Source organism: Cyanistes caeruleus, chromosome 4 (assembly GCF_971803275.1).
Source record: "Cyanistes caeruleus chromosome 4, bCyaCae1.hap1.1, whole genome shotgun sequence".
NCBI lineage: Eukaryota > Metazoa > Chordata > Aves > Passeriformes > Paridae > Cyanistes > Cyanistes caeruleus.
Genome location: NC_141704.1, coordinates 794,010 through 813,190, shown reverse-complemented (window position 1 = coordinate 813,190; position 19,181 = coordinate 794,010). Strand labels below are relative to the sequence as shown.

Below are 19,181 nucleotides of genomic sequence, written 5' to 3'. Positions count from 1 at the left end.
GGTGACCCCATCCCTGGCTCAGGGTGTTTTGGGGTGTTTTGGGGTGACCCCATCCCTGGCTCTGGGTGTTTTTGGGGTGTTTTGGGGTGACCCCATCCCTGGCTCAGGGTGTTTTGGGGTGTTTTGGGGTGACCCCATCCCTGGCTCTGGGTGTTTTTGGGGTGTTTTGGGGTGACCCCATCCCTGGCTCAGGGTGTTTTGGGGTGTTTTGGGGTGACCCCAGCCCATGCTCAGGGTGTTTTTGGGGTATTTTGGGGTGACCCTGTACCCCCATACCCCGTCCCTGGCTCAGGGAGGTTTTGGGGTGACCCCGTCCCTGGCTCAGGGAGGTTTTGGGGTGACCCTGCACCCCCGTCCCCCGTCCCCAGCCCGGCGTGGTGGCAGCGGCAGCTCGTGCACGAGTTCTTCCCCGCGGTGTCCCTGGGACACCCCACGCTGGAGGGGCTGCTCAGCCAGCACGGCCTCAAGGTGGGCACGGGGAGACCCCTCCCCAGGGCCTGAGACCCCTCCCCAACTCTTGAGACCCCTCCCCAGCCCCTGAGCCCCTCCCCAGCTCCTGAGACCCCTCCCCAGCTCCTGAGCCCCCTCCCCAACTCCTGAGACCCCTCCCCAGCTCCTGAGACCCCTCCCCAGGGCCTGAGACCCCTCCCCAGCTCCTGAGACCCCTCCCCAACTCCTGAGACCCCTCCCCAGGGCCTGAGACCCCTCCCCAGCTCCTGAGCCCCTCCCCAGCTCCTGAGACCCCTCCCCAACTCCTGAGACCCCTCCCCAGCTCCTGAGACCCCTCCCCAACTCCTGAGACCCCTCCCCAGCCCCTGAGCCCCTCCCCAGCTCCTGAGCCCCCTCCCCAACTCCTGAGCCCCTCCCCAGCTCCTGAGCCCCCTCCCCAGCCCCTGAGCCCCCTCCCCAGCTCCTGAGACCCCTCCCCAGGGCCTGAGCCCCCTCCCCAGCCCCTGAGCCCCTCCCCAGCCCCTGAGACCCCTCCCGGGGGCTGAGACCCCTCCCCAGCTCCTGAGACCCCTCCCCAACTCCTGAGACCCCTCCCCAACTCCTGATCCCCTCCCGGGGGGCTGAGACCCCTCCTCAATTCCTGAGCCCCTCCCCAGCTCCTGAGCCCCCTCCCCAACTCCTGAGCCCCTCCCCGGGGGGCTGAGCCCCCTCCCCAATTCCTGAGCCCCTCCCCATCCCCTGAGCCCCCTCCCCAGGGCCTGAGCCCCCTCCTTCAGCAGCCCTGAGTCCCTGCCATGATCCCGTCCCTGTTCACTCATCCTCACCCCATATCTCACCCTGTGTCACATTCTCTCACCCCATTCCCCCATGTCCCCCCATGTCCCCCCATGTCCCCCCATGTCCCCCCATGTCCCCGTGTCCCCATGTCCCCGTGTCCCCCATGTCCCCGTGTCCCCATGTCCCTATGTTCCCCCCCCATGTTCCCATGTCCCCATGTCCGTGTCTCCGTGTCCCCACATCTCCCCCCGTGTCCCCGTGTCCCCATGTCCCCCATGTCACCCATGTCCCCCATGTCACCCATGTCCCCCATGTCCCCCCATGTCCCCCCATGTCCCCATGTCCCCCATCTCCCCCCGTGTCCCCATGTCCCCATGTCCCCATGTCCCCCCCATGTCCCCGTGTCCCCGTGTCCCCATGTCCCCGTGTCCCCGTGCTCTCCCGCAGGACAGTCCCCCGGTCGCTGCCCGCCCCGTGTCGGCTCTGTCGCGATTCCTGTCGTGGCTGCGCCGCCTGTGCCGGCCCCTCTCGGGCCCCGTCCTGCTCTGGTCCCTCTACCTGGGGGTCGCCACCGTGGGGCTGCTGCGAGCCCTGGGCCAGCGGGCCCGGGGGGCGGCGACCCCCGCCCGCCACGGGGGGAGCCGGGAGAGGGGGGAGCGCAACGGCCCGAGGGGCAACGAGGGGGCGAGGGGCAACGAGGGGGCGAGGGGCAGTGAGGGGGCGAGGGGCAACGAGGGGGCGAGGGGCAGTGAGGGGGCGAGGGGCAACGAGGGGGCGAGGGGCAGTGAGGGGGCGAGGGGCAACGAGGGGGCGAGGGGCAACGAGGGGGCGAGGGGCAGTGAGGGGGTGAGGGGCAACGAGGGGGCTCAGCCCGAGGGGGCGAGGGGCAACGAGGGGGCGAGGGGCAGGGAGGGGGCGAGGGGCTCCGAGGGGGTGAGGGGCTCCGAGGGGTCTCGGCCCGAGGGGGTGAGGGGCTCCGAGGGGTCTCGGCCCGAGGCTCGGCACGGCAGCAGGAGGAGGAAGTAGCCCCTGCAGCCCCCTCCCCAAATATCGGGGGGTGGGGTCCCCGTGTGCCTTCAGCGCAGGGTGGGGACAGCGGTGGGGGCTTGGGGACACCTCCCACTGCCCGGGCAGCGCTTGGGGACCCCTCCCCAGGGTTTGGGGGTTCCTGGGGACCCCTCCCCAGGGTTTGGGGGCTCCTGGGGACCCCTCCCCAGGGTTTGGGGGCTCCTGGGGACCCCTCCCCAGGGTTTGGGGCTGCTTGGGGACCCCTCCCCAAGTTTTGGGGGCTCCTGGGGACCCCTCCCCAGGTTTGGGGGCTGCTTGGGGACCCCTCCCCAGGTTTGGGGGCTCCTGGGGACCCCTCCCCAGGGTTTGGGGGCTGCTTGGGGACCCCTCCCCAGGGTTTGGGGGCTCCTGGCATGTCTCCCAGTGTTTGGGGACCCCTCCCCAGTGCCCAGGACCCCCTTGGGGACCCCCCCATGCCCCCCAGGGGGGTCTCAGCACAGCTCAGGGGCCCAGAGCAGGGTGGGGGGCACTTTGGGGTGTCCCCCAGTCACTTTGGGGTGTCCCCCAGTCACTTTGGGGTGTCCCCGGTCACTTTGGGGTGTCCCCTCAGGTCACTTTGGGGCATCCCCGGTCACTTTGGGGTGTCCCCCCGGCTCTTTGGGGTGTCCCCCATCACTTTGGGGTGTCCCCCCGGCTCTTTGGGGTGTCCCCCATCACTTTGGGGTGTCCCCCATCACTTTGGGGTGTCCCCCCGGCTCTTTGGGGTGTCCCCCATCACTTTGGGGTGTCCCCCCGGCTCTTTGGGGTGTCCCCCATCACTTTGGGGTGTCCCCCCGGCTCTTTGGGGTGTCCCCCAGTCACTTTGGGGTGTCCCCCGGTCACTTTGGGGTGTCCCCCCGGCATTTTGGGGTGTCCCCCGGTCACTTTGGGGTGTCCCCTCAGGTCACTTTGGGGTGTCCCCTCAGGTCACTTTGGGATGTCCCCCCGGTCACTTTGGGGTGTCCCCCATCACTTTGGGGTGTCCCCCGGTCACTTTGGGGCATCCCCGGTCACTTTGGGGTGTCCCCCCGGCTCTTTGGGGTGTCCCCCGGCATTTTGGGGTGTCCCCCCGGCATTTTGGGGTGTCCCCCCATCACTTTGGGGTGTCCCCCCGGCTCTTTGGGGTGTCCCCGGTCGTTTTGGGGTGTCCCCGGTCACTTTGGGGTGTCCCCCGGTTACTTTGGGGTGTCCCCCGGCATTTTGGGGTGTCCCCCCATCACTTTGGGGTGTCCCCCATCACTTTGGGGTGTCCCCTCAGGTCACTTTGGGGTGTCCCCCATCACTTTGGGGTGTCCCCGGTCGTTTTGGGGTGTCCCCGGGCATTTTGGGGTGTCCCCCCGAGCCCAAAGCTTTCCTATCATTTTCTAATTAAAGCCTTTGCCATTCCAGCCTCGCCGCTCCTTTGGGTTTTGGGGGGTCCGGCAGAAGCTCATTTATTGTGGAGCCCCAGCGCGGGGTCTGGGGGTCCCGGGGGGGTCCCGGGGGGTCCCGGGGGGGTCCCGGGGGGTCCCGGGGGGTCCCGGGGGTCACCAGCAGAGCTGCCCCGGGCAGTATTTATCGATGAGGCCCTGGTAGTAACCTCGGAGTTGCTGCACATCGGGCAGCTCCTCCTGCTTGGTGTACAGGTCAAACTTGCTGCGGGGACAAACAGGGGGGGGTCAGGGCACCCCAAAACCTTTGGGGAGGGGTCCGGCCGAGCCCCCAGCCCCCCCCCGGGCACGCACTTGAGCTCCCGGAGCCAGGGCAGCATCCGCCGGTCCTCCTCGGAGCAAAGGTGCCCGTAGTCCCCGTGGGCGTGCCAGGGGTAGAAGGAGTGGAAGCGAATCATGTAGAAAGCCTGGGGGGGTGGGAAAAGGGGGGGCAGCTCGGATTTAGGGTGCTCCCCCCGCACCCCAAACCCTCGCGGGGGTCCCCGAGCCCCCTCCCCCCGGGCTGAGCTCACCTCCTTGGGCAGCTTGAACTTGTTGAATTTCATCACTTGGTACATGTACTCTGAAAATGGGGCGGGGGGGTTGTGGGGAGGGGCTGAGCCCCCCCAGCGGGGGGACCCCGAGAGGGGCAGACCCCCCCCCGGAGAGGTGCGGACCCCCCCAGAGCCCCCCCAGGAGCTGCAGCCCCCCAAAGAGCAGCCCCTGCCCCACACCGCTCCTCGCAAAGGGGGCGGCGGGGGGGGGGTCAGCGCAGCCCTGGGGGGGCAGCAGGGCCCCGTTTGGGGGTGGGGGGCTTTGCCCCGAGGAGGGGACCCCCCCCCAGCCCCCCCAAACTCACCGTCGTGGCCCCAGGACATGAGGACGTTTTCCAGGCCGCAGCCGGGCTGGTACATCCCGTACTCGGTGCTGGGGAAGGGGCGGGGGGTGAGGGGCTGGACCCCCCCCAACAGCCCCCCCAAACCCCCCCCGGGGGTCCCGCTCACCTGTACCGGGGGTCCCGCTCACCTGTACCGGGGGTCCCGCTCACCTGTACCGGGGGTCCTTGGTGTCGGGGTTGTCGTGGAAGGTGGAGTCCCCATAAACCACCGACTTCTGCACCTTGCAGCCCACCGGGAAGGTGTCCCCGACCACCGCCCACTGCGGGGGGACAGCGGGGTCACCACCCACCCCCAGAGCCCCCCCGGCCGCGGGGGGAGCCCCCCGAGCCCCCTCCCCAGCACCCCGCTCACCTGCGGCTCCCCGAACAGCACCAGCACCTTGCCCAGGTCGTGCAGGAGCCCCACCAGGTGGAACCAGTCTGGGGGGAGCGGGCGGGGGTCGCGTCAGCGCGGCTCGGGGGGGGGACCCCGGCCGGGCCCGGGCCCCATCCGGCCCTACCTTTGTCGGGGTGCGCCCGGCGGATCCCCTCGGCCGTCTGGAAGGCGTGGAAGGAGTTGGGGAAATCCACGTCGGGGTCCGACTCGTCCACGAGCTGATCCAGCAGCTCCAGCGCCTCCATGGCGCTCATCCTCCGCTGCGAGCAGGAGCCGTACTGCGCGCTCTGGGGACACGCGGGGACACCTCCGGACACCTGGGGACACCCCTGGGGACAGCCCCGGGGACAGCCCCGGACAGCCCCGGACACCTCCGGACACCTGGGGACACCTGGGGACACCTGGGGACAGCCCCCGGACAGCCCCGGACACCTGGGGACAGCCCCGGGGACAGCCCCGGACAGCCCCGGACACCTGGGGACAGCCCCCGGACAGCCCCGGACACCTGGGGACACCTGGGGACACCCCCGGGGACAGCCCCGGACACAGCCCCGGACACAGCCCCGGACAGCCCCGGACACCTGGGGACACCTCCGGACACCTCCGGACACCTGGGGACACCTGGGGACACCTGGGGACAGCCCCGGACAGCCCCGGACACCTGGGGACAGCCCCGGGGACAGCCCCGGACAGCCCCGGACAGCCCCGGACAGCCCCGGACACCTGGGGACACCTGGGGACACCCCCGGACAGCCCCGGGGACAGCCCCGGGGACAGCCCCGGACAGCCCCGGACACCTGGGGACACCTGGGGACACCCCCGGACACCCCCGGACACCCCCGGGCACCCCCGGGGACAGCCCCGGACACCTCCGGACACCTGGGGACAGCCCCGAGCCCCCCCCGACACCCCCCGGACACACCCCGGATACCCCCCTGTCACCTCCGGACACCTGGGGACACCCCCGGGCACCCCCGGACATCCCCCAGACCCCCGGCCACCCCCGGGCGGGCTGGGGGAGCGGGGATGGATTCGGGGTGCGGACCCCTCCACCTCTGTGGTGACCCGGGAGACAGCGGGGGGACAGCGGGGGGACAGCGGGGGGACAGCGGGGACACCGGGGGGACACCGGGGGGACACCGGGGAACACAGGGGGGACACCGGGGGACACCGGGGGGACAGCGGGGGGACAGCGGGGAACACAGCGGGGATACCGGGAGACACCGGAGGGACAGCGGGGGGACACTGAGGGGACACCGGGGGATACCGAGAGACACCGGGGGACACCGGGGGACACCGGGGGACAGCGGGGGGACAGCGGGGACTCCCCCGGGGCGGTTCCCACCTTCCTGCGGACGAACTCCACGGTCTGGTGCGTGTGCATGAGCAGGTAGGTGCGGTACACGCGGTCCTTCAGCTTCCCCTCCTGTGGGGCAGCGCTGGGGCTGGGGGCGCTCCGGGACCCCCCCGGGGCTGCTCCCCCCGGGGCTGATCCCCCCGGGACTGATCCCCCCGGGACTGATCCCCCCGTGTCCCCCCGGGGCTGCTCCCCCCGGGGCTGATCCCCCCGGGACTGATCCCCCCGGGGCTGCTCCGGGGATCCCCCCGGGACTGATCCCCCCGTGTCCCCCCGGGGCTGCTCCCCCCGGGGCTGATCCCCCCGTGTCCCCCCGGGGCTGCTCCCCCCGGGGCTGATCCCCCCGTGTCCCCCCGGGGCTGATCCCCCCGGGGCTGATCCCCCCGTGTCCCCCCGGGGCTGATCCCCCCGGGGCTGATCCCCCCGGGGCTGCTCCCCCCGGGACTGCTCCCCCCGGGACTGATCCCCCCGGGGCTGCTCCCCCCGGGATTGATCCCCCCGTGTCCCCCCGGGACTGATCCCCCCGTGTCCCCCCGGGGCTGCTCCCCCCGTGTCCCCCCGGGATTGATCCCCCCGTGTCCCCCCGGGGCTGCTCCGGGGATCCCCCCGGGACTGATCCCCCCGGGGCTGATCCCCCCGGGACTGATCCCCCCGGGATTGATCCCCCCGTGTCCCCCCGGGGCTGATCCCGGCAGAGGGGCGGGACCCCCAGAGCGGCCGGGGGGGCACCCGTGGGACCCCCGGTACTGATGAGACCCCCGCCCTCCCCGGGACCCCCGGCACCCGTGAGACTCCCGGTACTCACGGGACCCCCTCCCACTCCGGGACCCCCGGTACCCACGGGACCCCCGCCCAGCCGGGACCCCCGCCCCACTCACGGGACCCCCGGCACTGTGGGACCCCCGGTACCCACGAGACCCCCCCCTCACTCACGGGATCCCCGGCACTGTGGGACCCCCGCCCAGCCGGGACCCCCGCCCCACTCACGGGACCCCCGGCACTGTGGGACCCCCGCCCACCCGGGACCCCCGCCCCACTCACGGGACCCCCGGCACTGTGGGACCCCCGCCCAGCCGGGACCCCCGCCCCACTCACGCTGTAATTGCGGAGCTCGGCCTTGGCCGTGTCGGGTTTGGGCTCCTCGGAGGAGTCGGGGTCCTGCGGGGGGAGGGGGCTCAGGGGGGCCGGGTGGGCACCGGGGACAGGGACAGGGACAGGAGATGGGGACAGGGGATGGGGACAGGGGATGGGGGATGGGGGGTGAGGACAGGGACAGGGGACAGGGGATGGGGACAGGGACAGGAGATGGGGACAGGGGATAGGGGATGGGGACAGGGACAGGGACAGGAGATGGGGACAGGGGATAGGGGATGGGGACAGGGGACAGGGACAGGGGACAGGGGATGGGGACAGGGATGGGGACAAGGACAGGAGATGGGGGATGGGGGGGTGGGGACAGGGACAGGGGACAGGGACAGGGGACAGGGGATGGGGACAGGGGGGCGCTGGCACCAAGAAGAGACCTGGTGGTCTCCCCCAGCATGGCAGGGGGTCACAGTGTCACACACCGAGGCGCGGGGTCGCACTTTGTCACACGGGGTCGCACTTTGTCACACTTTGTCACACGCTGTCACACGGTGTCGCACGGTGTCACACAGTGTCACACAATTCACACTTTGTCACACTTTGTCACACGGTGTCACACAGTGTCACACAATTCACACTTTGTCACACTTTGTCACACGCTGTCACACGCTGTCGCACGGTGTCACACTTTGTCACACTATTCACACTTTGTCACACTTTGTCACACGGTGTCGCACGGTGTCGCACGGGTGTCACACACACCATCTCTCACACGGTGGCCCGGGTCACCCCGCTGTCCCCCCCGGGCACGGCCGGACCTGGGGGTGCTGTCCCCCATCCCGGGGGGGTCCGGGCTCAGGCGGTCCCTAAGGTGGGGACCCCGGGGGTCCCTGCTGGGGACACTCTGAGGGTCCCTGTTGGGGACAGTGTGAGGGTCCCTGCTGGGGACAGTGCGGGGGTCCCTGTTGGGGACACTCTGAGGGTCCCTGCTGGGGACAGTGTGAGGGTCCCTGCTGGGGACAGTGCGGGGGTCCCTGCTGGGGACAGTGCGGGGGTCCCTGCTGGGGACAGTGCGGGGGTCCCTGTTGGGGACAGTGCGGGGGTCCCTGTTGGGGACACTCTGAGGGTCCCTGTTGGGGACAGTGCGGGGGTCCCTGCTGGGGACAGTGCGAGGGTCCCTGTTGGGGACAGTGCGGGGGTCCCTGCTGGGGACAGTGTGGGGGTCCCTGTTGGGGACACTCTGAGGGTCCCTGCTGGGGACAGTGCGGGGGTCCCTGTTGGGGACAGTGCGGGGGTCCCTGCTGGGGACACTCTGAGGGTCCCTGTTGGGGACAGTGCGAGGGTCCCTGCTGGGGACACTCTGAGGGTCCCTGCTGGGGACAGTGCGGGGGTCCCTGTTGGGGACACTCTGAGGGTCCCTGTTGGGGACAGTGCGAGGGTCCCTGCTGGGGACAGTGCGGGGGTCCCTGTTGGGGACACTCTGAGGGTCCCTGCTGGGGACAGTGTGGGGGTCCCTGTTGGGGACACTCTGAGGGTCCCTGCTCGGCCCCACGGCTGCTGTGGGACCCCCCCCAGGCCCTGCGCCCCCCCCGGGCTGTCCCTGACCCCCCCAACCCCTCCCGGGTCCCCTGGGCCGGGACCCCCGACCTGCCGGGGGGGTCCCCTGTGCTGGGACCCTTTGGGGTGGGGTCCCCCGTGGGGTGGCACCCCCCGGCAGGGAGGACAGCGCCAAGGGGGTCTCCTGTGCCCCCCGGCTTTGGGGGTGTTTCTGCCCCCCAGGGGAGCCCCCCGAGCCCCCCGCCCGCTCTCACCTGGAGGCTGCTCATGCTGGCTCCGGGTGCTCGGGGGCAGCCGCGGGACCCCCGCATTTATGGCGGGGGGCGGCGCGGGGGGGCCGCCCGGCCCCGAGGGGACAATGGGTGACCGATTAACCCGTCCCGGTTAATGTTTGACCCCCTCCCCCGCCTGGGGGGCTGCGCATCCCGGAGGGGGCTGGGGGACCCCCCGGGCTGGGGCACCCCCGGTGTCCCCAGGGTGGGGCCGTGGGGTGACCCCGCAGGGACACGGGGGGCACCGGGGGGCACCGGGGGGCACCAAGGGCACGGCACGGCCGAGGCTGGCACGGGTGGGCAGGGGGTGACAGGGCACGGCCAGGACACGGGCGCGTCCCCTCGGGATGTGGCAGGGACGGGTGACACCCGCACGTGTCCCCCTGTCCCCGTGTCCGTCCCCACGTCTGTCCCCACACGCCGGGGGAAGCAGCCCCCGCTGTCACCCCCCGCTCCGGGGGGACACGGGTGTCCCTGGACACGGCCGCCCCTCGCCCACCCCATATCCCACCCCCATCTCCCGTCCCTGGGGGATCAATCACCGCACCCCATCCCTGCCCCATTCCCATGTCCCCCCATTTCCCACCCCCATATCCCACCCCCATCTCCCGTCCCTGGGGGATCAATCACCGCGCCCCACCCCATTTCCCACCCCATATCCCACCCCATGTCCCCCCCCATATCCCACCCCATATCCCACCCCATATCCCACCCCATTTCCCACCCCATATCCCACCCCATATCCCCCCATTTCCCCCCATTTCCCCCATTTCCCACCCCATTCCCACCCCATTCCCACCCCCATCTCCCGTCCCTGGGAGGGATCCCTGCCCCATTCCCATGTCCCCCCATATCCCACCCCATATCCCCCCCCATATCCCACCCCATATCCCCCCCCATATCCCACCCCATATCCCACCCCATTTCCCACCCCATGTCCCCCCCCATATCCCACCCCATTTCCCACCCCATATCCCACCCCATATCCCACCCCGATATCCCACCCCGATATCCCACCCCATTTCCCACCCCATTTCCCACCCCATATCCCACCCCATTTCCCACCCCATTCCCACCCCATTCCCCACCCCATTTTCCCCCATTTTCCCCCATTTCCCACCCCATATCCCCCCCCATATCCCACCCCATATCCCCCCCCATATCCCCCCCCATATCCCACCCCATTCCCACCCCATTCCCACCCCATATCCCACCCCATATCCCGCCCCATATCCCCCCCCATTCCCCCCCATATCCCGCCCCATATCCCCCCCCATATCCCCCCCCATTCCCACCCCATTCCCACCCCATTTCCCACCCCATTCCCCACCCCATTTTCCCCCATTTCCCCCCATTCCCACCCCATGTCCCACCCCATTCCCACCCCATATCCCCCCCCATGTCCCGCCCCATATCCCCCCATATCCCCCCCCATATCCCCCCATTTCCCCCCATATCCCATCCCATATCCCACCCCATATCCCCCCCCATATCCCGCCCCATATCCCCCCCCATTTCCCACCCCATTCCCACCCCATGTCCCACCCCCATCTCCTGTCCCTGGGGGATCAATCACCGCACCCCATCCCTGCCCCATTCCCATATCCCACCCCATATCCCACCCCATGTCCCGCCCCATATCCCCCCCCATTTCCCCCCCCATTCCCATCCCCACCGGGATCTCCACCCCGGCTCCTCCTCACAGCTTTTGTTTATTCCAAACGCTCCGGGATTCCCGGAAAGCTCCCGGGATTCGCCCCTCGGGGCAGGACGGGCCGGCACCCGGCGGGCCCGGGGGGGGGGACAGGGGTTTGGGGACCCCCTGGGGACCCCCCGCGCCCCCCGGCAGCTCCGGGGGGGTGGGACAGCCCTGGGGTGGGCACAGCTCCGGGGGCTTCCGTGGGATCCCATCCCAGCAACTGCCGGGATTGAGAGCTGCTCTGGGAATGGGGGGTCCGGGAATGGGGGGCTCCGGGAATGGGGGGCTCCGGGAATGGGGGGTTCCTGGGAAATGGGGGGTTCCAGGGGATGGGGGGTTCCTGGGGATGGGGGGCTCCGGGAATGGGGGGCTCCGGGATTGGGGGGTTCCTGGGGATGGGGGGCTCTGGGAATGGGGGCTCCGGGAATGGGGGGCTCCGGGAATGGGGGCTCCGGGAATGGGGGGCTCCGGGAATGGGGGGTTCCAGGGGATGGGGGGTTCCTGGGGATGGGGGGCTCCGGGGATGGGGGGCTCCGGGAATGGGGGCTCCGGGAATGGGGGCTCCGGGAATGGGGGGTTCCTGGGGATGGGGGGCTCCTGGGGAATGGGGGGCTCCGGGAATGGGGGCTCCGGGAATGGGGTGTTCCAGGGAATGGGGGGCTCCTGGAGGAATGGGGGGTTCCAGGGGATGGGGGGTTCCAGGGGATGGGGGGCTCCGGGAATGGGGGTTCCAGGGGATGGGGGGCTCCGGGAATGGGGGGTCCGGGAATGGGGGGCTCCGGGAGGAATGGGGGGTCCGGGAATGGGGGGTCCGGGAATGGGGGGGTTCCAGGGGATGGGGGGCTCCGGGAATGGGGGGCTCCGGGAATGGGGTGTTCCGGGAATGGGGTGTTCCTGAGGATTGGGGTGTTCCGGGAATGGGGTGTTGCTGGGGATGGGGGGGTTCCGGGAATGGGGGGTTCCCGGGAGGAATGGGGTGTTCCGGGAATGGGGTGTTCCTGAGGATTGGGGTGTTCCGGGAAGGGGGGGTTCCGGGAATGGGGTGTTCCGGGAATGGGGGGTTCCAGGAATGGGGGGTTCCTGGAGAATGGGGTGTTATAGCTGGGGAATGGGGAGCTCCCCGGAGGATTGGGGTGTTCCGGGAATGGGGAGCTCCAGGATTGGGGTGTTCCTGAGGAATGGGGTGTTCCCGGGGATAGGGGGCTCCTGGGGATGGAGTGTTCCTGAGGATTGGGGTGTTCCTGAGGATTGGGGTGTTCCTGAGGAATGGGGTGTTGCTGGGGATGGGGAGCTCCGGGAATGGGGTGTTCCCGGGAGGAATGGGGTGTTCCGGGAATGGGGTGTTCCTGAGGATTGGGGTGTTCCTGAGCAATGGGGTTGTCTAGGGGAATGGGCACGTTGCTCTGGGATTGGGGTGCTCTGGGATTGGGATTGGGGTGCTCTGGGAATGGGGTGCTCTGGGATTGGGATTGGGGTGCTCTGGGATTGGGGTGCTCTGGGATTGGGGTGCTCTGGGAACGGGGTGCTCTGGGATTGGGGTGCTCTGGGATTGGGGTGCTCTGGGAACGGGGTGCTCTGGGATTGGGGTGCTCTGGGATTGGGGTGCTCTGGGATTGGGGTGCTCTGGGAATGGGATTGGGGTGCTCTGGGATTGGGGTGCTCTGGGATTGGGGTGCTCTGGGAACGGGGTGCTCTGGGATTGGGGTGCTCTGGGAACGGGGTGCTCTGGGATTGGGGTGCTCTGGGATTGGGATTGGGGTGCTCTGGGATTGGGGTGCTCTGGGAACGGGGTGCTCTGGGATTGGGATTGGGGTGCTCTGGGATTGGGGTGCTCTGGGAACGGGGTGCTCTGGGATTGGGGTGCTCTGGGATTGGGATTGGGGTGCTCTGGGATTGGGGTGCTCCTGTGGGCACGGGGTGCTCCGAGCCTGCGGGGACAGGACGCGGGGGTGTCCCGGGGGTGCCGCAGGGGACAGGGCTGGACGGGACAGGGCCGGGATCGGGCAGCAGTGGGGCGCGGGACCCCAACCTTTCCGCCGCCCCCCACATTTGGGGACATCTCGCTGCCGGCAGCTCCCGCCGGGCTGCGGTGACACGGGCTGGGGACACGGGACAAGGGCGGGGTCCCTGCGCCCCCTCCCCCACAGCCCCAGGGTCACCCGGGGGACCCGGGGGGGGGCTCGGGGTGCCGGGGGGGGGCTCGGGGGTGCCACGGCAATGCTGAGTCAGCAGGTGTTGCACAAGCTGCGCTCAGCGGGATTCCCGGCGGCCCTTGGACCTGGCCCGGACGGACCGGCCACTGCCGGCCACCGGGGGCCACCACGGGTCACCACGGGCCACTCGGAGCCACCAAGAGTCACTGAAGGGCCACCAGCGGTCACCGCGAGTCGCTCCGGGCTCATCCCGGGCTCCGCGGGCAGGAGCCCCCCGGGCCGGGCTCGGTGGCCGGGTGGGCAGCGCCGGTAGCCCGGCCACGGAAGAGCTTCAGGGGGGCTCCGCGGGGCGGGGCGGGCCGGGGGCGCGCCCCCTCCTCAGCCGTAGCTGTGGGGGCTGTTGGGGTTCATGGGGGACGAGTCCCGGCGGCCCCATTGTCCCCGCAGCTGCCACAGGCGGTGGCTCAGGTTCTGCACCTGGCAGGTGCCCAGCACGCAGCCCACCCGCAGCAGCTGCGCCCCGGCGTGGCGGCGGCCGCGGGCCGGCCGGGGGTCCCGCCGGGGGTCGTGCCCGGGGTCGTGCCGGGGGTCCCGCCGGGGGTCCCACCGGGGATCCCTCCAGGGGTCCCGCCGGGGGTCGTGCCCGGGGTCGTGCCGGGGGTCGTGCCGGGGGTCCTTCCGGGAGTCACTCCAGGGGTCCCACCGGGGGTCGTGCCGGGGGTCCCGCCGGGGGTCGTGCCGGGGGTCCCGCCGGGGGTCCCGCCGGGGGTCGTGCCGGGGGTCGTGCCGGGGATCCCTCCAGGGGTCCCACCGGGGGTCCCACCGGGGGTCGTGCCGGGGGTCGTGCCGGGGGTCCTTCCGGGAGTCACTCCAGGGGTCCCACCGGGGGTCCCACCGGCGGTCGTGCCGGGGGTCGTGCCCGGGGTCGTGCCGGGGGTCCCTCCGGGGGTCCCACCGGGGGTCCCTCCGGGGGTCGTGCCCGGGGTCGTGCCGGGGATCCCTCCAGGGGTCCCACCGGGGGTCCCACCGGGGGTCCCGCCGCAGGATGAGGCGCCGGACGTGCCACGGCGGGGGGCGGGGGGCGAGCCCCGGGCCGTGCCGGGCCAGCGGGGCTCGGTGTCGCAGGGTCCCGATGGGCTGCGGGGCCGGGGGGTCTCCGGGGGGAGCGGGGAGCCGCTCCGGGGGGCTCCGAGCCGGGGGGACCCTGCAGGAGAGAAGGGACGGGGTCAGGGGGTACCCGGGCGGGGAGGGGGCACCTCCGGAGCCCGGAGGAGGAGGAGGAGGAGGAGGAGGAAGAGAGGAGGAGAGGAGGAGGAGGAGGAGGAAGAGAGGAGGAGAGGAGGAGGAGAGGAGGAGGAGGAGGAGGAGGAGGAGGAAGAGAGGAGGAGAGGAGGAGAGGAGGAGGAGAGGAGGAGGAGGAGGAGGAGGAAGAGAGGAGGAGAGGAGGAGGAGAGGAGGAGGAGGAGGAGGAGGAGGAGGAGGAGGAAGCAGCCGCTACCTGCAGGCACACACGTACCCCGAACACGTGTCCCGGGCTCACGGCACCGCTGGGCACCCCCGGGCCCCCCCCGCGTGCCTCGGGCACCCCCAAAGTGCCCCAGAGCTCCGCCGTGCCTCAGTGCCCCCAGTCCCGGGGACGCCCCTCACTCAGGGGACCCCTCCTCAATTCCAAGGAACTTCAGCTTCTGCTCCGATTCTTAATCCCGTCCTTCTCTTTTCCCTTCTTTCAGGACCGCGCCCCTCGGCCACGGCAGGAGCTGCCCGAGCTTGGGGGTCCCCAGTGCCCCCCAGCCATGGCCGTGCCAGGGCCGCCCCTCCGGAGCGGGCGGATCCCCCGGAGCCGGGCGGGGACCCCCGGGACACGCACACGGACACCCCCCGGGACCCCCCCGGGACCCCCCCGGGATTCCCCCGAGCTGGGACACACACACTGACACACCCCGGGACCCCCCCGGGACCCCCCCGGGACCCCCGGGACACGCACACTGACACCCCCCGGGACCCCCCCGGGCACCCCCCCGGGACCCCCCCGGCCCCGGGCACCCCCAAGCCCTGCACCCACAGAATCTCTCTCTGCCCCGGGGTGTGCCGACCCTCGCACGGTGCCCCCGGTGCCCCCCGCGTCCCCCGGGGAGGGGGCTCGGCGGGACTCGGTGCCCCGGGACCCCCCAGACCCCCGTCCCGGGCAGCTGTGGGGGCGGGGGGCGGTCCCGGGGCAGGGGGTCGGGAGGGGGTCCGGGCAGGAATTGGGGCAGGGGTCCGGGCAGGGATCGGGGCGGGGGGTCCGGGCAGGAATTGGGGTGGGGGCCCGGGCAGGGATCGGGGCGGGGGTCCGGGCAGGGGTCCGGGCAGGGGTCCGGGCAGGGATCGGGGCGGGGGTCCGGGCAGGGGTCCGGGCAGGGGTCCGGGCAGGGGTCCGGGCAGGGATCGGGGCAGGGGTCCGGGCAGGAATTGGGGCGGGGGTCTGGGCAGGGATCGGGGCAGGGGTCTGGGCAGGGATCGGGGCGGGGGTCCGGGCGGGGGTCCGGGCAGGGATCGGGGCGGGGGTCCGGGCAGGGGGTCCGGGCAGGAATTGGGGCGGGGGTCCGGGCAGGGGTCCGGGCAGGGATCGGGGCAGGGGTCCGGGCGGGGGTCCGGGCGGGGGTCCGGGCAGGAATTGGGGCGGGGGTCCGGGCAGGGGTCCGGGCAGGGCTGCTCACCTGCGGGGCGGCAGGGCCCGGCCGTGGGGCAGCTGCAGCAGGCACAGCGCGAAGCTGACGCAACCCAGCGCCAGCGGGGCCGGGGCTCGCATGGCCGGACGGGCCGGGCCGGGCCGTGCCGGGCCGGGCCGGGCCGGGCCGGGCGGCGGCGGCTGCGGGAGACACGGGACGGGAGCTCGGGGGGGCTCGGCGGGGGGGTCGCGCTGGGGTCCGCACCCAGATCCCGGCCCCCTTCTCGTCCTGCCCCCGCTCCCTCCCTCCCTCCCTCCCTGCCCGGGGGGCGGCGCGGGGGTCCCGGCGGTACCGGCGGTACCTGACCGGGCCGGGCTGCGGTGGGCTCGGGGCTCCGTCCCCGCTCGGCGCCGCCGCTCCCGGCCCGGCCCAGGTTAAATATCGCCGGGGCCGGCGGGCGGGAGGAGCCGAGCGGCACGGGAGGAGCCGCGGGCGGGAGCAGCCCCGCACCGCCCTCGGTTCCGCACCGGCCCCGGCCCCGCACCGGCCCCGGCCCCGGCCCCGCACCTCCCCCGGCCCGGACCGGCCCCGCACCTCCCCCGGCCCCGGACCGGACCGGCTCCGCAGCTCCCCCGGCCCGGCCCGGACCGGCTCCGCAGCTCCCCCGGCCCGGCCCGGACCGGCCCCGCACCTCCCCCGGCCCGGCCCGGCCCGGCCCCGCACCTCCCCCGGCCCGGCCCGGCCCGGCTCCGCAGCTCCCCCGGCCCAGCCCGGCCCGGCCCCGCACCTCCCCCGGCCCGGACCGGACCGGCTCCGCACCTCCCCCGGCCCCGCAGCCCCGCACCGGTCCCGGTTCCGCAGCGGCCCCGGCCCCGCACCCTCCCTGGCACCGCCCAGCCCCGCTCCGGCCCCGAACCTGCCCCCGGTACCGCCCGGTACCCGGTTCCCCCCCCCGGCCCCGAACCTGCCCCCGGTACCGCCCGGTACCCGGTTCCCCCCGCTGCCCCCGGTACCGCCCGGTACCCGGTTCCCCCCGCTGCCCCCGGTACCGCCCGGTACCCGGTTCCCCCCGCTGCCCCCGGTACCGCGCGGTACCCGGTTCCCCCCGCTGCCCCCGGTACCGCGCGGTACCCGGTTCCCCCCGCTGCCCCCGGTACCGCACGGTACCCGGTTCCCCCCGCTGCCCCCGGTACCGCCCGGTACCCGGTTCCCCCCGCTGCCCCCGGTACCGCCCGGTACCCGGTTCCCCCCGCTGCCCCCGGTACCGCCCGGCGCGGGGCTGGGGCTGGGGGAGCGGCCCTGGGGCTGGGCTGGGCTGGGGGATCCGTGCGGGGGGCAGCGGAGCGGGGCTGGGGCTATCGGGGGGTCGGGGCACCCCCGCGGCCCCGGTGCCCGGTGGCTCCCAGTGGCTCCCAGTGGCTCCCAGTGGCTCCCAGTGGCTCCCAGTGGCTCCCAGTGGCTCCCAGTGGCTCCCAGTGCCACGTCGCTCCGTGCCCTGCCGAGCCCGGCCGTGTCCTCCCCCCGGGCACCCCGACATCCCCCCTGCCCCGGCGGGGGGCTCGGGGGGCACAGAGCCCACCCGGTGCCCCCATCCGGCCCCCTCGGGGGGCAGCGCCCCCTCCCCGGATTCTCCCAGGGCTCATTCCATGTTTTTAAGCATCACCCGGGGCCTTGTAGAACAATTAAGGAATGGAAATCCGCAGGGATCAGCCCGCTCCCGCTCCCGCCGGCCAGCAGCTCCCCCAGACCGGGGGTTCCCGGGGGAGGGGGCGGCGCTGGGGGCTCCTGAGCCGGGCAGCCGGAGCTCGGCAGGGGAGGGGTCCCCGCAGCTTCCCTCGCTGGGACCCCCGGCCGGGACCCCCAAGCCCTGCTCGGGGCGGTGCTGCCGGTGGGGCTGTGCCGAGGACCCCCAGCACCCGCGGGTGTCCGAAGCGGTCCGCAGCGCAGGGTTGGGGGCTCCCGCTCCCCCCGAGGCGGCTCCCCCGGGGCCGGGGGCCTCCGCGTGCCCGGAATCGCTGGGATTCTTCCGCATTATCGGGACACAAAGGCCCCACAGAGCCGCGGGCCGCGAGGGGGGATCGGGGGCAGCACCTGAGCCCCAAGCGCTGGGGACCGGCCGGGGACAGCGGGACAGAGCCCTGGGCTGGGGGCTGTGGGCACGGCCGACCCCCGCCCGCCGCGACCCCCGGCTCCCGCACGGCTCCCGGGGCAGCTCCGGTGTTCTGCGGCATCGCCCCGGCCAGAGGGAAAATCCGGGCTCCGAAACAGCCGGGAGCCGAGGCTGGGGGACACCCTGAGACCCCCTGAGACCCCCTGAGACCCCCGCCCCGGCCAGAGGGAAAATCCGGGCTCCGAAACACCCGGGAGCCGAGGCTGGGGGGCTGCTGGACACCCTGAGACCCCCGCCCCGGCCGGAGGGAAAATCCGGGCTCCGAAACACCCGGGAGCGGGGGGTGCGGGACACCCTGAGACCCCCGACCCCCGACCCCCGCCCCCCGGCCAGAGGGAAAATCCGGGCTCCGAAACACCCGGGAGCCGCGGGTGCGGGACACCCTGGGACCCCCCGAGACCCCCGCCCCGGCCAGAGGGAAAATCCGGGCTCCGAAACACCCGGGAGCCGAGGCTGGGGGACACCCTGGGACCCCCTGAGACCCCCTCCCCCCGGCCAGAGGGAAAATCCGGGCTCCGAACCCCGCCGGGAGCCGAGGTTGGGGGGGTGCGGGACACCCTGGGACCCCCGACCCCCGGCCTGAGCCCACCGGCGGCAGCGCGGTATCCCCAGGGCCGGGACCCCGCGGGATCTCCCCGGGTGACATCTGCACCCCAACAGCGACCCCAGGGCCATCGCGGGGGTCCTGGCTGGGGGTCCCCCCACCTCGTGCGGGTCCCCGTGTGGGGCAGTGCCAGCCGCTGTCACCCCCTGGCACCAGGATCGGGGTCACCAGGATAAGCCTGGGCACGAGGAGGGGGCTCTGGGGTCCAGCTGAGCCCCCCGGGCCCGCAGCAGCGGCAGGATCCGTTTCCCTGCCCTCCTCCTCCTCCTCCTCCTCTTCCTCCTCCTCCTCCCTGTCCGGCCGTGCCACCGCCGGACACACCCCGGGAGCTGTCACCTCATCTGTCCCCAGGGCACTTTCCCTCTCCCTCTTCCTCTCCCTCTTCCTCTGCGCTGGCTCCCGGCCCTGGGAACCCAGGAGAAGTTTTAATTAGCTTAATTGGCTGCTGGCTGAGGCCCCGGGGCAGGGCGGGGGTTGGGAGCAGCAGCCGCAGCCCCGCTCGGCTCCCCCAGAGCGGCTGGGACCCCCCAGAGCCCCCCGCCCTGTCCCGCAGCAGCGCCGGGGGGCGCGCCCAGGACCCCCGAGCCCAGCGGGACCCCCGAACCCAGCGGGACCCCCGAACCCAGAGCGACCCCCGAACCGAGCGGGACCCCCGAACCGAGCGGGACCCCCGAA

General features: G+C 72.6%; 3 protein-coding genes across 3 annotated transcripts in view; 1 reads left to right on the top strand and 2 right to left on the bottom strand.

The window, feature by feature from the left end:
• LMF2 (lipase maturation factor 2) overlaps positions 1-2,253 on the top strand; it is a 34,613-nt gene extending 32,360 nt beyond the window's left edge. The window contains exons 13-14 of the mRNA XM_086885606.1: positions 369-468; positions 1,675-2,253. Of these exons, the coding sequence (XP_086741732.1) occupies positions 369-468; positions 1,675-2,253 (679 nt within the window). The remainder of the gene's footprint in view (positions 1-368; positions 469-1,674) is intronic.
• A 1,397-nt stretch (positions 2,254-3,650) lies between these two features.
• Positions 3,651-9,237, bottom strand: MIOX (myo-inositol oxygenase). The gene is made up of 10 exons (XM_086886235.1): positions 9,212-9,237; positions 7,410-7,472; positions 6,303-6,383; positions 5,082-5,244; positions 4,934-5,001; positions 4,732-4,841; positions 4,543-4,610; positions 4,217-4,266; positions 3,999-4,111; positions 3,651-3,909 (listed from the first exon to the last, which is right to left on the bottom strand). Exons 1-10 carry the CDS (start codon positions 9,224-9,226, stop codon positions 3,801-3,803), a joined length of 840 nt encoding a protein of 279 aa, XP_086742361.1. The 5' UTR covers positions 9,227-9,237; the 3' UTR covers positions 3,651-3,800.
• Positions 9,238-13,112: 3,875 nt separating this feature from the next.
• ADM2 (adrenomedullin 2) lies at positions 13,113-15,881 on the bottom strand. Its single transcript, XM_086886239.1, has 3 exons — positions 15,781-15,881; positions 14,103-14,285; positions 13,113-13,622 (listed from the first exon to the last, which is right to left on the bottom strand). Exons 1-3 carry the CDS (start codon positions 15,870-15,872, stop codon positions 13,460-13,462), a joined length of 438 nt encoding a protein of 145 aa, XP_086742365.1. The 5' UTR covers positions 15,873-15,881; the 3' UTR covers positions 13,113-13,459.
• Between the last annotated feature and the right edge of the window lie 3,300 nt (positions 15,882-19,181).

Excerpts from the sequence above, each read along its gene's own strand:
- ADM2 (XM_086886239.1), bottom strand. The coding sequence starts at position 15,872 with ATGCGAGCCCCGGCCCCGCTGGCGCTGGGTTGCGTCAGCTTCGCGCTG. Across the intron at positions 14,286-15,780 it reads CGGGCCCTGCCGCCCCGCAG|GGTCCCCCCGGCTCGGAGCC; the intron begins GTGAGCAGCCCT and ends TCTCTCCTGCAG. Across the intron at positions 13,623-14,102 it reads CGGCGGGACCCCCGGTGGGA|CCGCGGCCGCCGCCACGCCG; the intron begins CCCCCGGTGGGA and ends CCCCCGGCCGGC.
- MIOX (XM_086886235.1), bottom strand. Across the intron at positions 6,384-7,409 it reads CCGAGCTCCGCAATTACAGC|GAGGGGAAGCTGAAGGACCG; the intron begins GTGAGTGGGGCG and ends GCTGCCCCACAG. Across the intron at positions 4,267-4,542 it reads CATGTCCTGGGGCCACGACG|AGTACATGTACCAAGTGATG; the intron begins GTGAGTTTGGGG and ends CCCCATTTTCAG.